This window comes from Protopterus annectens, chromosome 8.part0 (assembly GCF_019279795.1).
Source record: "Protopterus annectens isolate FY-2018-M chromosome 8.part0, PAN1.0, whole genome shotgun sequence".
Lineage (NCBI taxonomy): Eukaryota > Metazoa > Chordata > Ceratodontiformes > Protopteridae > Protopterus > Protopterus annectens.
In genome coordinates, this window is record NC_056741.1 from 466,727,836 (window position 1) to 466,743,042 (window position 15,207).

Consider the following 15,207-nt stretch of genomic DNA (forward strand, 5'->3'; position numbering starts at 1 on the left):
TTATGAGGTATTTGCTTCCCACAAGAAATACAATTATTAACTTTTACTGACATTGGTCTGGAGCAAGAAGAAGTTTCCCCAACGGGGTACTTAACTTTTACTGACATCGGTCTGGAGCAAGAAGAAGTTTCCCCAACGGGGTACTTAGCTTTATTGAAGACTTCGGTTCTGAAATTCAATTTTGAAAATCTCAGGAGTCGGCCAACCGGCACTTGCAAACTGCTTTTGCTTCAGGCACCGCGCGGCAAGAAAGACTGAAGAAAATGGCGTTGGTTGCTACTTTTATACCACTGGCGCACTGACGTCAGGGAAGAGGCAACAGCAACTGACGCCGGACCAAGACTTTGGAACTCGGGCTGACTGCGGGTCGCCTGCCAGCAGGATAACCCAAGTGTAATGACTGCAATAGTGAAACATGATGAACATGCTCAAGTGCATTGAATGTAGTGGCAAATGTAAAAAACTACAGACACAAACTGATGTCAAGTTTGGACACCCTACAATGGATGTAGGCTGCCAATACAAAACATATTGCAAAGTTAAGATGGACTGAGTTGCAAAATCGAGACAAGTTTCAACTTCACAGAACATATTTGTTTCCTTTTGATTTATGACAGAAGTGGACTTGTTTTTTAAACAAATGCAGAAATTTGCTTTACTGAAGGATTTTATTTTTAATTGGGAAGTGACACAATTTTAACATGTACAACTTTTAATTTTTATTTCTTCAAGGACAACTGTTGTGTTATACCAACTCTTCCCAATGACAAATTCTAAGAATAATTCTTCACAAAATAGTTAATTTTATATTACAAGTACCATTTTAATATTATTAAAATACTATCACATCACGTCTTTCTTGTACCGAAAGGCACAGCAAACAATATTTAAACACATCAGTAAAACTACAAAATAATTTCATACATCAATATGTTTAATGCCTCTTTTGCCTGTATCCTCTAAATATACTTGTTGGGTTCCAAAGAAAGCCTTGTGGCTTAATCTGGTACTGTTTTAACCCAGATTAGTCACAGTGACTGCTCCTAAAACAATGACCATCTCACTTGTTTCCTAAACTTGGTGTTAGTATGAACAACACAACTGTGCATGGGCTTAAATGCCCTGATCTTTGCCACAAATTGTCATCCTTAAAACTGCTGTTTTCATTTGTGTATAATCTAAAAATCAATAAAAAAGTTAAAACTGTTTTAAAATCTATAAAATACATACACCATTTTACAATTCACATTATTCCAAAAGCTTTAGAAATGTAGAAATGTTGAATTTTGCCATTCTTCTAGAATGCTGTGGAATACTTAGGACACCTGTACTCTAAGCAACAATTTGAAAAAAGAGCAGAAAAATATGGTCACCTCAATAAATTACACACAAAAAAAAAAAAGAATCCAGGTCTACAAATAAAAGGGCGTATCAAAGCTCTTCCTCGATTCTTCCATTAAAACTGTGTTGAACTTCTCTGGAAAATGAAGGCTGGACAAACACCTCAAAATTGGTGTACTTGACAGGTACACTGTTTGTTTCAGTGCCATATAATTCCACAATGGCACTACATGGCACTCCTGAAATCTTACATTCAGTTGACAGATGGTCACAAAATGCTAAATTGAAACCCTCTTTCCTGTACCTGAGAAAAGAATAATTTTCTAAAGCATGGAAATTCCATCTTACACATACCAAGGTGAACTGTAAAGTATTTCAAACCGTGTTTCTGATTTAAATGGCATGGTTGAGTATTCAGTTAAGTCTGTGTGAAATACAAAAAAACTGAACTTCGGACTTTCAGTATTCTCAGTTTTCCTCTTAATGATGGTATTAGTGCCACAGAGTGGAGAGGATGCCTGCAGCAGTGATGTCACATTTCACTTCAGTATGCCTCTGGTGCTATGTCTATGTAACAGTCTTCTGTACAGCCGACTTAGTAGACCCTGAACCACACATCTGCTGTTGAGTACTGAAGGGGTATTGGTGGGTCAGTTAAGTCAAGACACTTCCGGACAAACTGCCTAGAAAGCTACTGTAGGCAAAGCTTCAGTAGATGGCCTCATCCATATTATCATCACTGTCATCTGCATAATCTTCACCATTATCAAAATAGGACATGATGTAGTCTGTCTCCTGAAGAAGGAAAAGCAAAATATTAGCAGCTTACATCTAGTCAGCAACTTTTAAAGGCAAAAATAGGTAAAGCAATTTCATTCTTATCTTGACAATCCATCCATTCATTTACCATTCACCTATCATTCTCACTGCCCCCCCCCCCCCACATCCCAGATTCTCCCTTCAGATGCCAGTCTTCCATTTTGCTACTCCAATGCAGGTGTCCACAAATATAAAGTACAGGATAATGTAACAGAAATCTTCGATGGACTTGTAGTTCACAGCTTCAGCTTTGATACAAGTCAAGAAAAATTCATGCATACTGCTTACCCACTTTTAGTTTCAATCTTCCAGCATACAATCAAAATAAGCATACTTCAACTATAAAATTCTCATTGCAGTACCACAACATTATAACAATCTTCTAACATTTCCCATTTTTAGAAAGAAAAGCAGAAGGTTGACATACTTAGTTGCATTATTAACTGCCTCTACGTCTTTGGCAAATGGGTGAAATACACCCAAACCCTATCCAGTCTAGTATTTCAGCAGTGCCTTTAACTCTAAGTGCTGGGTTGTAAGGAGAAGTTTCTTCATACATAAATACTAATATTAGCATAAATATGCAAGACAGTAATAAAATAAACTACAAACAGAAAGTCATAAGAAAGTATAAACACTTACTAAGCCTGACTGATGTAGTATGATTAGCACTATAAGGTGCACTTCTCTCTCCTCTTCCCATTTCACTGTCCATCCCAAAGTTCAGAGAATACTTCTGCTGGACTGCAGTGCACCAAATTCGAGATCATTCATGGGCCCCACCACCCCTTCTTAAAAAGTACTTCCTTTCATTACACTTGGTCGTTTACCTTTCAAATGTCATCGATGCCCTTGTGTACATCCATCCGCATTACCCGCAACTTGCACCTCCATATTTCCTTTTCCTCTTTCTTCCTTCCATCTTTACTCACTCTCCATACAATCATTCACTCCCAGATCATCTTACAGGCCCTCCCATGCATACTCCACAAATGTGTTGCTCTTATCTCTGCAGACCTATAGAACTGAAAAATATTCTAGGCACAGCTCTGCAATTTTACACAGTGTATTAATTAAGGATACATCCTTTGAGTCTGGCTGCCTCACCACTGATATGACATACCTTTGCCACATCTTCACTTGCACTGCATACATGATTTTAGTTTAGGTGTAATAATCACGCCCATATATTTCTACTTTTCTGTATCCACTAGATCCACTTGCTCCCAGTATGTAATACAGCCACGGAAATTCCTTTCTGACAGTGCATAATTCTGTCTTTCTTTAGACTAAATCATACCTGCTTATCTGTCTGCCAACACACTAACTTCACTCAGTCTTGCTGAAGGCAGATTCCCTGACCTAACTACTACAGCAATTTTGATGTTAACAGCAAATGAGTTAACTCTCTCTATGCTATATTCCTCTGCTTATTTTAGAAACCAAAGTGTAAAGGGGACTTACTCTGACAAGAAGCCCTGCAGTGCCCCACTGATCGTAGGATGTTCATAACATATCCCTCCTAATCACTACACTACTTCCCATCAGCCAGTTCCACATGCACTTGACAAACTTGTGTTACACTCCCAGCATCTTGTCTTCCTCACCAGCTCTTGTATGTCACAGTATGAAAGCTTTTAAATGATGTCAAAATATACTCAAAGCCACTGAGTTTCCCTTGTGAATGTTAGCTGTACCTTGGAAAAGTACAGTTGTGTACACTTACTATAAATGTAGATGTTCAAGTGTATTCACTGTTGCAGTCATTACATTTGGGTTATCTGCCTGCAGGTAGCCCTCAGCCGGCCTGAATACCAGAGTCTTGGATTCCTGCATCAGATGCTGTCTCTTCTTCCATGACGTCAGGTCATCAGGGGTATAAAACGCAGCCGACGTCATTACATCAATTTTTCTTGCTCCAGATGTCAGATGCCCCCAGAATGGGAAGCAATTATATGTTATGGTACACCTCCATCAAAAAACAAATACACCAGAAAGCTTAAAAACAAGAAGGAAAGGTAGAGCCAAGAGAAGTCAGGGGGCTGGAAGGGAAGGTAACCAGGACTGCAACAGTGAATACACTCGAACATCTACATTTATGGTAAGTGTACACAACTGTACTATGTTCTTTGTGTTTCACTGTTGCAGTCATTACATTTGGGTTGATTTCCAAAGCTAAGGAAGGAGGAAGTTGGAGAGCATTAGGGACAGCTATTAAGCCCTGCAAGACTGCAGTGGCAAAACCAGCTCTGGATTTAGAAAAAATAGGCATGTGGTAATGCTTGGTGAAGGTATGTACAGAACTCCAGGTACCAGCTTCTAGGATGTCCCTGGTAGAGACTCCTCTGAGAAAGGCTGTAGAGGAAGATGCAGCCCTGGTGGAATGAGATCTTATCCCAGGTGGGGTAGGTTTTCCATGGTGCTTATAGCAGAAATGAATGCAATGGGCTATCCATTTAGAAATGGTTTGCTTTGAAATGGCCTTCCCCTCTGCCCCTGCAGCAAAGCCAACTAGTAGCTGTTCAGATTTTCTGAGAGACTTAGTCCTGTCCAAATAAAATTTAAATTGTCTGTGCACATCCAAAGAGTGCAGTATTCGTTCTCCTTTGTTTTGTGGATTCAGGAAAAAGGTAGGCAAATGAATGGACTGATTTAGGGCCACACTAGACACCACCTTGGGCATAAAGGAAGGATTGGTCTGTCTGCATGGAAGATAATGAAGGGCTCCACTGCCATGAGGGCCTGTAATTCAGACATGCTTCTTGCTGAAGTGATGGCTAGAAGGAAGGCTGTTTTCCAAGAAAGGAATTTCAACTCTGCAGTTGCAGCTGGTTCAAATGGACGGAAAGTGAGCTTTTCCAATGCAAAGTTAAGGTCCCAAGCTGGAGTAGGGGCTCGCCTGAGGGTCTTAAATTTTTAGCCCCTCTGAAGAATTGCTTTAGCAGGGGGTGAGAGAAGAGGGGTGGTTCATTATTATAATGTGCTGAAATGGCAGAGGCATGAATTTTACTTGATGAGAAGGATAGGCCCTTGTGGAGCATTTCTGTTAAATACTGAAGAATATGAGGTAAGCTGGGCACCATTGTGCCCATCCCCTGAGTCTGGCTCCAGGAACAGTATCTTTTCCACTTTTCAGCTTAGGATTTTCTAGTACTAGGCCTTCTTGCTTCCAGAATGACATCTAGCACCTGCTTACTGAGGGATGCTATTGGAGAGCTCAAGGAATTAGCCAGGCTGCAAGGTTCAGGGTTTGAAGCTGAGGGTCCAGAATCTGGCCAGCCTGCTGGGACAGCAGGGAAGGTGTCTGAGGTAGGTGCCATGGCTCCAGCAGTATCATACTGTACAAGAGGTGGTACCAGTGCTGGCGAGGCCAGTTTGGTGCAATCAGTATTGTCCTAGGCTTGTCCTGTTTGATCTTTAACAGAACCTTCGAGAGGAGAGGCAGCGGGGGAAAGGCATAAATCGAGAGGCTTTCCTAGGTAAAGGACAGGGCATCCACTTTCCAAGCTTGATTGCGGGAAGTCCTAGTGCAGAATTTGTCCAATTGGTAGTTCTGAGGGGAGGCAAACAGGTCTATCTCTGGAGTCCTCCATTTGTTCCTCAAGAGGTTGAATATTTTTGGTTCCAGTTTCCATTCATGTGGGTCCAAGAGATTTCTGCTTAGGTCGTCCGCCAGTGAGTGAATTTAGCTTGCCCAGAAGGAATTGAGCTTGTAGGTGCACTTGGTAGCTCAAGGCTGTGTTCCACAGAGCCATAGCTAGTCTGCAGAGAGGTACTGCTTGTTTATGTACCACATAACTGTGGTGTTGTCTGCCTTTACCAATAATTGTCCTGGAAGGATGTGGTCTCTGAAGGCTGTGAGGGAATTCTGTACAGCTAACATTTCTTTTTGTTTGATGTGCAGGTGCATCTGGCTCGGGTTCTATTTGCCCTGAATGCACTGCCCTTCCAAGTGAGCCCCCCCATGCATAGTCTGATGTGTCTGTTGTTAGGGTTTTGGCGGCAGGGAGTAGAGTGTAAGAGGGACCCTTGTTGTGGTAGCAGGCCTCTGCCCACCAAAGGAACTCTTGTCTTTATACAAGGAATGATAGGCTTTTTGATACCATTGTAGTTTCCTCATATGCAGTCTTGCGCCCAGGGTATTCACAAAGTATCTAGCTCCAGCAATTGCATTTTGCAGGCAGAGAAATATTCAAATATACCCCTACCTGGACGATTGTCTGATTCAGGCAGAAAGCCAGGACTTGCTATTAAAACATCTGGCATTCGTAAAGAAACTTCTAACCTCACTGGGGTACACCATAAACGAAAGGAAATCTCACCTAGTACCCTGCCAACAGATTGTATTCCTGGGAGCAAGCTTGAACACAACTTCCCAGATGGCATCCCCCCCCCCCAATAGAAAGCTAAGCTATGGTGGGAAAATCATCACCAGTAAAAAGTAAATACCAATACCAATACCCCTACAAGGGGTGAGTAATATACACATACAGGAAAGAGATATAGAGAGAAGGGGGCTGGAGGGAAGGTAACCAGGACTGCAACAGTGAATACACTCAAACATCTACATTTATGGTAAGTGTACACAACTGTACTATATTCTTCATGTTTCACTGTTGCAGTCATCACACTTGGGTTGATTCCCAAAGCTGAAGAAAGGGTGGAGGTAGTCAAGAAGAGTTTGGGCTGGCTAGTATGCCCTGCAGGACTGCAGTTGCAAAACCCGCCCTGGATTTGGAAAATATAGGCAGGTGGTAATGCTTAGTGAATGTGTGTACAGAACTCCAGGTAGCAGCCTCCAGAATGTCCTTGGTAGGGACTCCCCTGAGGAATGCTGTAGAGGTAGAAGATACCCTAGCGGAATGTGTTCTGACCCCCTGAGGGGTTGGTTTTCCATGGTGTTTGTAGCAGAAATGGATACAGTGTGCTATCCACTTGGAAATGTTCTGTTTTGAAATGGCCTTGCCCTCTGCCCCTGGAGCAAAACTGAGTAATAACTGGTCAGATTTCCTGATGGGCTTAGTCTATTGGGAGGGTGGCCTAATGGTTAAGGTGTTTGCCTTACAAGCACAGGGTGCAGGGTTTGAGTCTCACAAGCAGTAATTGGCTAGGCCTAAAAAGGCTTGCAAGGGCAGTTAGCTTAGTACTAATCTGTGAACCTATGAATCCTATCCAGTTAGAATCTGAGCTGTCTGTGCACGTCCAAAGATAGCAGCATCCTTTCCCCTTTATTTTGAAGGTTAGGGAAGAAGGTTGGCAACTTGATAGATTGGTTGAGAGCCACACTGGACACCACTTTAGGCATAAAGGAAGGATTAGTCCTGAGGGAGATCCTGACAGCATGAAAAATAATGAAGGGTTCCACGGCCATAAGTGCTTGTAGCTCAGACACTCTTTTAGCTGAAGTGATGGCCAGAAGCAATGCTGCTTTCCAACAGAGGAATTTTAACTCTGCTGATGCTGTAGGCTCAAAAGGGGGTAGAGTGAGCTTTTCCAGTACAAAGTTAAGGTCCAAGCAGAGGTGGTTGCTCTCCTTGGTGGCCTTAAGTTGTTTTCCCCTCTCAGGAACTGTCTGATGAGAGGGTGAGAGAAGAGGGGTGGCTCAGAGTTGTAATGAGCTGAGATGGCAGAGGCATGGATCTTAATAGAGGAGAAGGGTAGGCCTCTGTGGAGTAGATCTGCTAAGTAATCCAGGATTAGTGGTAGGGAGGGCAGAGTTGTGTCCTCTCCTTTAGACTGAATCCAGAAGCAATATCTTTTCCACTTATCAGCATAGGATTTTCTTGTACTGGGTCTTCTGGCTTCAAGAATGACATTCAACACCTGCTTGCTTAGGCCGGTCCCTGGGGGAGAATTCAAGGAATAAGCCAGGCTGCAAGATTCATGGTTTGCAGGTGCAGATGCAAGATCTGTCCTCCCTGCTAAGTGAGCAGGGTCGGGCTCTGGGGTAGGTGCCAGGGTGGCTCCAGTGACAGGCTGCGCAGTAGTGGATACCAGTGCTGGCATGGCCAGTCCGGGGCAATCAGGATTGTCCTTGGTCTGTCCTGTCTTATCTTGAGCAATATTCTTGAGAGAAGGGGCAGAGGGGGGAATGCATAGATTGAGAGGTTTACCCACTGGAAAGATAGGGCAATCCACTTTCCAGGTCCTGCTGTGAGGTGTCCAGGTGCAGAATTTGCTGAGCTGGTGAAGGCAGGGGAGAGGGAAAGAGATCCACCTCTGGGGTCTCCCATTTCTAAAACAGAAGGCTGAAGGTGCTTGGCTCTAATTGCCACTCATGTGGATCTAGGAAATTTCTGCTTAAGTCGTCTGCCAGTGAGTTTTGTTTTCCTGGCAGGAATAGAGCTTGCAGATGGACCTGCATGTCCAAGGCCGTGTTCTACAGGGCCATGGCTAGCCTGCAAAATGGGTAAGAGTGGGTTCCCCCCTGCTAGTTGATGCATCACATAACTGTGGTGTTATCTGTTTTTATTAGCAGGGGTCCTGGTGAGAGTAGGGATCTGAAAACTGTTAGAGAGTGCTGAACAGCTAACATGTCTTTTTGGGTGATGTGCAAATGAATTTGACTTGGACTCCAGTGGCCCTGAATGCACTTGTCCAGGTGTGCCCCCCAGGCATAGTCTGATGCGTCTGTGGTTAGGGTCTGGGCGGCATGGGGTTGAGTAAAGGGAAGTCCCTTATTGTGGTTGCATGCTGCTGCCCACCAAAGAAACTCTGTCCTTAGACAAGGTATGAAAGGAATAACAATTTCCAGGTCCTGAGAATGTTGGCAAAGACTTTTTACGTACCACTGAAATTTCCTCATATGCTGTCTGGCATATGGAAACAGTAGGATGCATGAGGCCATGAACTCTAGGGCCTGCAGGATTTTCCTTGCAGATAGCTGGGTTTTTGTGGCCATTTGAGTGAAGTAGACTGTCAGATAGGCTTGTTTTGCTGGAGTAAGGAATGCCATCTGGGATGCTGTGCCCAAGCTTGCACCCAGGAATACAATATTTTGTCTGGGGACTAGTTTTGATTTATTTTCATTGATGGTGTACCCCGGGAAGGTTAGAAGTTTTTTTACAATCGTCAGGTGCTGCAACAGCATTTCCTGTCTGTCAGGCAGTCGTCCAAGTACGGGTAAATTTGAATTTCTCTGTCTGCAGTAGGCAATGGCGGGAGCCAAGCATTTTGTGAATACTCTGGGAGCAGTGGATAAGCCAAAAGGAAGTGCAGAGAACTGTTAATGCATAGATCCTGCCCTGAAGTGGAGATATTTCCTGCATGAATCCCTGATAGGGATGTGCAGATAGGCTTCTTTTAAGTCTAGGGTGGTTAACCAGGCATCTTTGGCTAGCATAGGAAGAAGCTGCTGCAGGGTGAGCATTTTGAATTTTGGTACCTGCAGGAAGGTGTTTAGAATGGAAAGATCTGGGATTGGGCGCCGAGTGCCCTCTTTTCTGGGTACCAGGAAAAGTCTGGAATAGAACCCGTGACCAATCTGTTCCACAGGAACAGGTTGAATTGCCCTTATGGAGAGCAGGGATTAAACTTGGTTTTGTGCCACTGCCCACTGGTTTTGAGAACCCTTTTGGGGATGGCAGTGAGTGGAAGTAAAATTTGTACCCTTGGGATACAATGTTGAGGACCCATCGGTCTTTGGTGATGGAAGTCCAGTTTTTTGCATGATGGGCAAGTTTTCCTCCTTGGAGCATGAGCAGTTGGGCAGAGGTGGGGAGTGGAGTTGAGAAGTTATTGTGAATTCTTTCCATAAGGGGGTGGCTTAGCACTCCCTGTTTTTGAAGTGGAAGCACTCCATTGCTTAGATCTCTGCATACCCTGAGACTGTAGTCTAGGGGGTCTGTTTCCCCTAGGTCTAGTTTGAGCTGGCCTTGAGGGGGCTAGAAAGGACCAATGTTTTGAGGGACAATGCCTACTGAATCTAGGAGGCTGTACTTGCAAGAAATCTTTGACTGTCTGCATAGATTTAGCTTTTTCTTCCATTTTTTTTTTAAGAACCTCTTCTGCTTTGGTGCCAGACAGATTATTCTTGTTCAAAGGAGCATCCAGTAATTTAGATTTGATATGATCTGGCAAGGTCTGCTCCTTAGCATGCCTTCTCAGTACAGAACCAGTGACTGCTGCCCTGCAAGATGCTTCCAGGGCGTCAAAGCCACACTGCAAAGTATGCTTGCTGACTTGGCTTGCAGACTGCATAAGCTCTTCTTGTAATTCTTTATTTTCTGCACAGTCTGTAAAGATAGCTATTTTTTGCTTAATAAGTTCCATGATATGTTGTTGGTACTTCAGCATGTGAAACTGACAATTCAAAGCCCTAATGGTGAGAGTTGCTGAGGTGTATACTTTCTTACCCCATCTGTCTAAAGCTCTGGAATCCCTGTCCTTAGGGGTGGGATTCTTACCTGTAGTTGCTTTGATACCTTTAGGCCCCTGGGATATGACCTCTGGACTCTTGGTCTGTTAAAGCTGCTGGGGACAGGTCTCTTTTTCTTTTAGCAGGGGAAGGCTGACTTCCCCGAATCAGCATAATAAGGTCTTCTGCCATTTTAAGCATTTGATGTTGTGGCAAGGAAGCAGGTGCTTTAGTCTGGGTCGTTGGTTTTTTAGGTGTAGTGTGTACTCTTGGCCTTAGAAACTCTGTAGTTTTAGACAGAACTGAAGAAGCGAAAGAAGTCGTAGGTTTGTGTCGAATATCGGTAGTTCGAAGAACTTCCTCAGAAGCCGGTGCTAGAGATATCCGCAGGTTCCGTAGTCGAAGAAGAGTCTCGTAGCATACCGGACTCTGAAAGGGTCTTGGTAGAGGCCTGTGAATCCACTGAAGCGGGCATCAGGGGCTGCGAAAGTGCCTTACTGCATACTTGCCGACTAGCTTAACTGAAGCGTCATCGGCAGTTTTGGACCTGTGTGGTCTGTCTCTGTCTTTATCCTTACGTTTTTTTTGGAAGATCAGTAGTCGGATGGCTTACCGAAGCCATTTCAGAATACGGAGATCAAGAACGCAAGTATTTAGCGACAATAAGGGCCCGAAGATGAATAGTTCAGGCGTTGAATAAGGCACAAAACCGACAGCGAGGCACGTCATGGTCTGGGCCTAAACAGGTGAAGCAGTAAGAATGGAAATCTCGGTGTGGTATTTGCTTTCCACAAGCAAGACAATTGTTAACTTTTTCTGACATCGGTTAGAGCAAGAAAAAAGGATCCCCAATGGGGTACTTAACTTTAGAAGACTTCAGGATAATTGAATTCAGAAACGAAAACTCAGGTAGCGGTCGACCGGCAGTCGTGCAAACTGCTTCTGCTTCAGGATCCTTGGCAAGAAAGACTGATGTAATGGCTTTGGCTGCCTGTTTTTATACCCCTGACGACCTAATGTCAGTCCTGGAGCGACAACAACTGACGCATAAATACTAAGTCTCTGGTATTCGGGCCAACTGAGAGCTACCTGCAGGCAGATAACCTAAGTGTGATGACTGCAACAGTGAAACACGAAGAACATCTAACATGTGGAAGTGCAGAGCCTCAGTGCAGTCAGCCCAGTAGCTCAACACACTAAAGCATATACTGCACAAAAAATACTCTGTGTACCACTGCAGTTTTATACACTTTGTGCAACGCGAGCATATATGGTGCAGTTCTATAGCTACCTTATACAGCTACATGGACTACAATGAATACTGACATTTAACTTATTTTTTTTGAAACCCCTCCTGACCTATGAGCCTATTTGTTCCTTACAAGGGAAAGAGTTATCAATGCTCCATTCTTTCACCTGTGAGGCAAGTGCCAATCACAGAATCATCATCCAGGCTGACATTAGGTTCCCCTGGCCCTAAGAATTCCTAACACCCTACAGCAGCTTCTGAGGGATGCTAGTCTATGGTGGGGGGGCATGCAAGTTTAATCATATGACTGCCATCAGACCTACACAGCTATACTGATATAGCATGTCCCTCTGTCCCCAATTCTGCAGATTTTACCACCCACAGTCACAAATGTATGTCACCCAAGTAGCGAGCCAAGCCACCTCCCTCTCCCCAGGATGGGTGAGTTGTATGCTGCTCATTCCTCCTGTTGTCACTGCACTGACAGGTTGCTTAGGGTATTTTTTTTGAGGTGGGGAAGGGAGAAGGTTGGTATTGTCACAGTTGCTCCCTGCTGGTGCTCTGGCAATATAGGCAGGGTTAATGGGAAGGTATTAGGTAAGCATCCTGTATGTGAGACACATAAAACCAGGCTCCCAGGATAAAGAAGAGCAAAAGTGTTTGATAGAAAATACTAGTTTCACTGGTGCAGAGACAGGGGTGCTGAATACAACACACTTAACCAGACTTTCAACAGTACAGCTGGCAAATGAGTAGCTGGCCAGACAAGACAACAGTAAGCAACTAAATATGATCTTTTCTGTCTGTGGTGGGACAGACAGCAGGGTCCCCACCAAAGGATCACCCCTTTCTGTAGACCAACAAGTCGCCCTGGGCATATAAATTGTGCAAACTAAACTTATTTATAGTACTTAAGGGAGGCCGCAGTGGTGCAGCAGTTAGCATTGTCGCCTCACAGCAAGACGTTCTCCCGTTCGATTCTCGTCTGGAGCGCCTTTTGTGAGGAGGCTGCATGTCCTCCCCGCGGTCGAGTGACATTTAAAGACATGCAGGTAGGTGCATGATTGAATGGGTGCGCCTTCTTTGAAGGTTGGGCATCGGGCTGGCAACTTGGAACTGTAAAAATCCACTGCCAATCATTAGCAGACTAGAGTTCCACTGTGGCAACCCCTAACTGGGAAAAGCCAAAATACATTACTTAACACTATTAACCAGGTAAGTGGGCTGGCCCAAAGATTTTTTTTGACTGTAAAATGGATCCAAAGCTAAAGAAGAATAAATGTACATGATTTTTGCACAAAACAAAAGACTATATAAATGGCAAAATATTCTACAAAAGTTCAATAACTAACACTATTACATTTAGAAATATATAAGCAGATACCAATAGTGTAAGAATGCAAGCTTTAAAAAGAAGCTTCTGCAAATACTATCTCATTACTAAACTGGCACATTAGTCTGAAAACAATGGAGGACTAGATCAGGATAAAAAAAAAAAATTAAAGAAACAATAAAATAAGGGTTAGTGAAAGGAAATTGGTTTAACAATTAAAACAGTCTCCTTGTAGAAATTAATACCAACTATGATAAAACATTATGGACTTATCTAAATTTGAAGATGGGAGATTTATGTTCTTAATGTTGCATGGAGTTTGCTGTTTTCATGATGATTAACTTATGTACCTAAGACACATGAAGTGAATTTTATCAGAAAGACAGTTTGCCTCAAAACAGGAAGGGAAAGATAGCCTCCAATTTCCAGTGGAATGAATTCTAAACTGTGACTCAAGAGTACGAAATATGAATTTTAGTACTGATGCAATGACAACTCAGTAAATATGTATATGACTGCATCTTAATCTTCATTTACACTGCAGTGTTTTGCATTTGCCAGCCCATGGAGTTTAGACCTCAACCTGCACTACAGTAACATTAATGTTATCTTGTCCAGTAAAATATTTATTTTTTTATTTTTCATATGATAACCTTGTGTGCATATATTCTAGACATTCGTTTCACATTGTCTCTTGCTCATATCCTCCCATGGACAAAGGATATAATGCTGGATTGTTAGTACCTATGTATGAGGCTGCATATCAATTACCCTTATGAGTGTAACAGAAGTTTTCCAGGGAATTATAAAAAGATACTCAAAGACAAAATACACTCAAGGCTACATTCTACTATGAAGAATTACATTGCCACTCAATCCTAAGTTACATGGCAGCACACTACCTCGTCATTACATGCATTTGTGCCTATGTTGTCTTGTCAGATTTATATGACTTTGACTATTAATGTTGTGACAAAATAGTGCAATTTAATGTAGCATCAATGCAGTGCATCTAAATTATAGATAATGATGTGATCCTGCCTTCTTTCCAGAATCATATAGTCCCCAAAAGAAGGAGAATATAATGCAAAATATCACACTGTTACAGTGAAAATCAAAAGAAACCCTGCATCTGGTACATATGTATAAAAGGTCATATGTCAATTCCACTCTGACAGCTAGTAAAATAAATGTCAGGGAATTATCAGAGGACACACAATAAATGCAGTTCAACACAAAAACTGACTCTACCACTTTGTTTTTTTTCAGGCCATGAAGTCTAAACCTCAGCATATTACAAGTGAAAACAAGTCCTTAGTTCTGGGAGAAATATTACTTTGTTTTTCATTTATTAATACATATATTAAATTCTTATGTTGTTAAAATGACATAGATACACATTAATAACACAAGTGAAAACAAACAATAGCAAACAGTTTTCATTTAAATGCATGTCACACACATGCTTTCTTTTTAACAATTTTCAGTCTAACATTACATAAATTGCTCAATTCCTGACTTCCGTTAAAATTCATTCCTCCTCCTGAATATTATTCTGCAAGTATTGTTCCCAAAACCCAATTTGTTCACATATGATTTGTTCCTTCCCTTTTTTTAAAGATCTCAACTCCAGTTCTTTCATCTCCTTTGTAACATTCAGTACTTCATTTACAGTTGGTTTAGATTTTGATTTGCATTTTCTAATAAATGCTTTTCTGACAGCTGGACAATTCAGACCTTATCCCAGCTCAAAAGATTAATTTCCTTAGTTAAAAACATTTGCTCCCCCAACATTTCTGACAAATGTATTTTTAAAATGTCATGTCATTACATTCCCAAAAAATAGGTTCCCAAATACTTTTTTCTGTCTCATCACACCTGCAGCATTTGCTATATACCTGAGGAAAATTTCTTTGAAGTCTGCTTGGGGTATAAAAGTACCTTATGCAAACATTTCTAAGCCAAATTCCTAAGCCTTCTGGATTTTGACGCATACTTGGGAGCCATACAAATGTCCTCCCATTGTTCTGTTGTATATTGCTGTTCCATTTTTTCTTTTCAATCTTTTCCAGCCTCCTTTCATTAATTTCATAGTTATCATGCAGTACT

The 15,207-nt window shown here is 42.4% G+C and overlaps 1 protein-coding gene across 1 annotated transcript in view; it reads right to left on the bottom strand.

The window, feature by feature from the left end:
- Window positions 1-641: 641 nt before the first annotated feature.
- Window positions 642-15,207, bottom strand: part of POLR3GL (RNA polymerase III subunit GL) — a 279,970-nt gene continuing 265,404 nt past the window's right edge. The window contains exon 8 of the mRNA XM_044079992.1: window positions 642-2,136. Coding sequence (XP_043935927.1) covers window positions 2,050-2,136 — 87 coding nt within the window. The 3' untranslated portion in view covers window positions 642-2,049. The remainder of the gene's footprint in view (window positions 2,137-15,207) is intronic.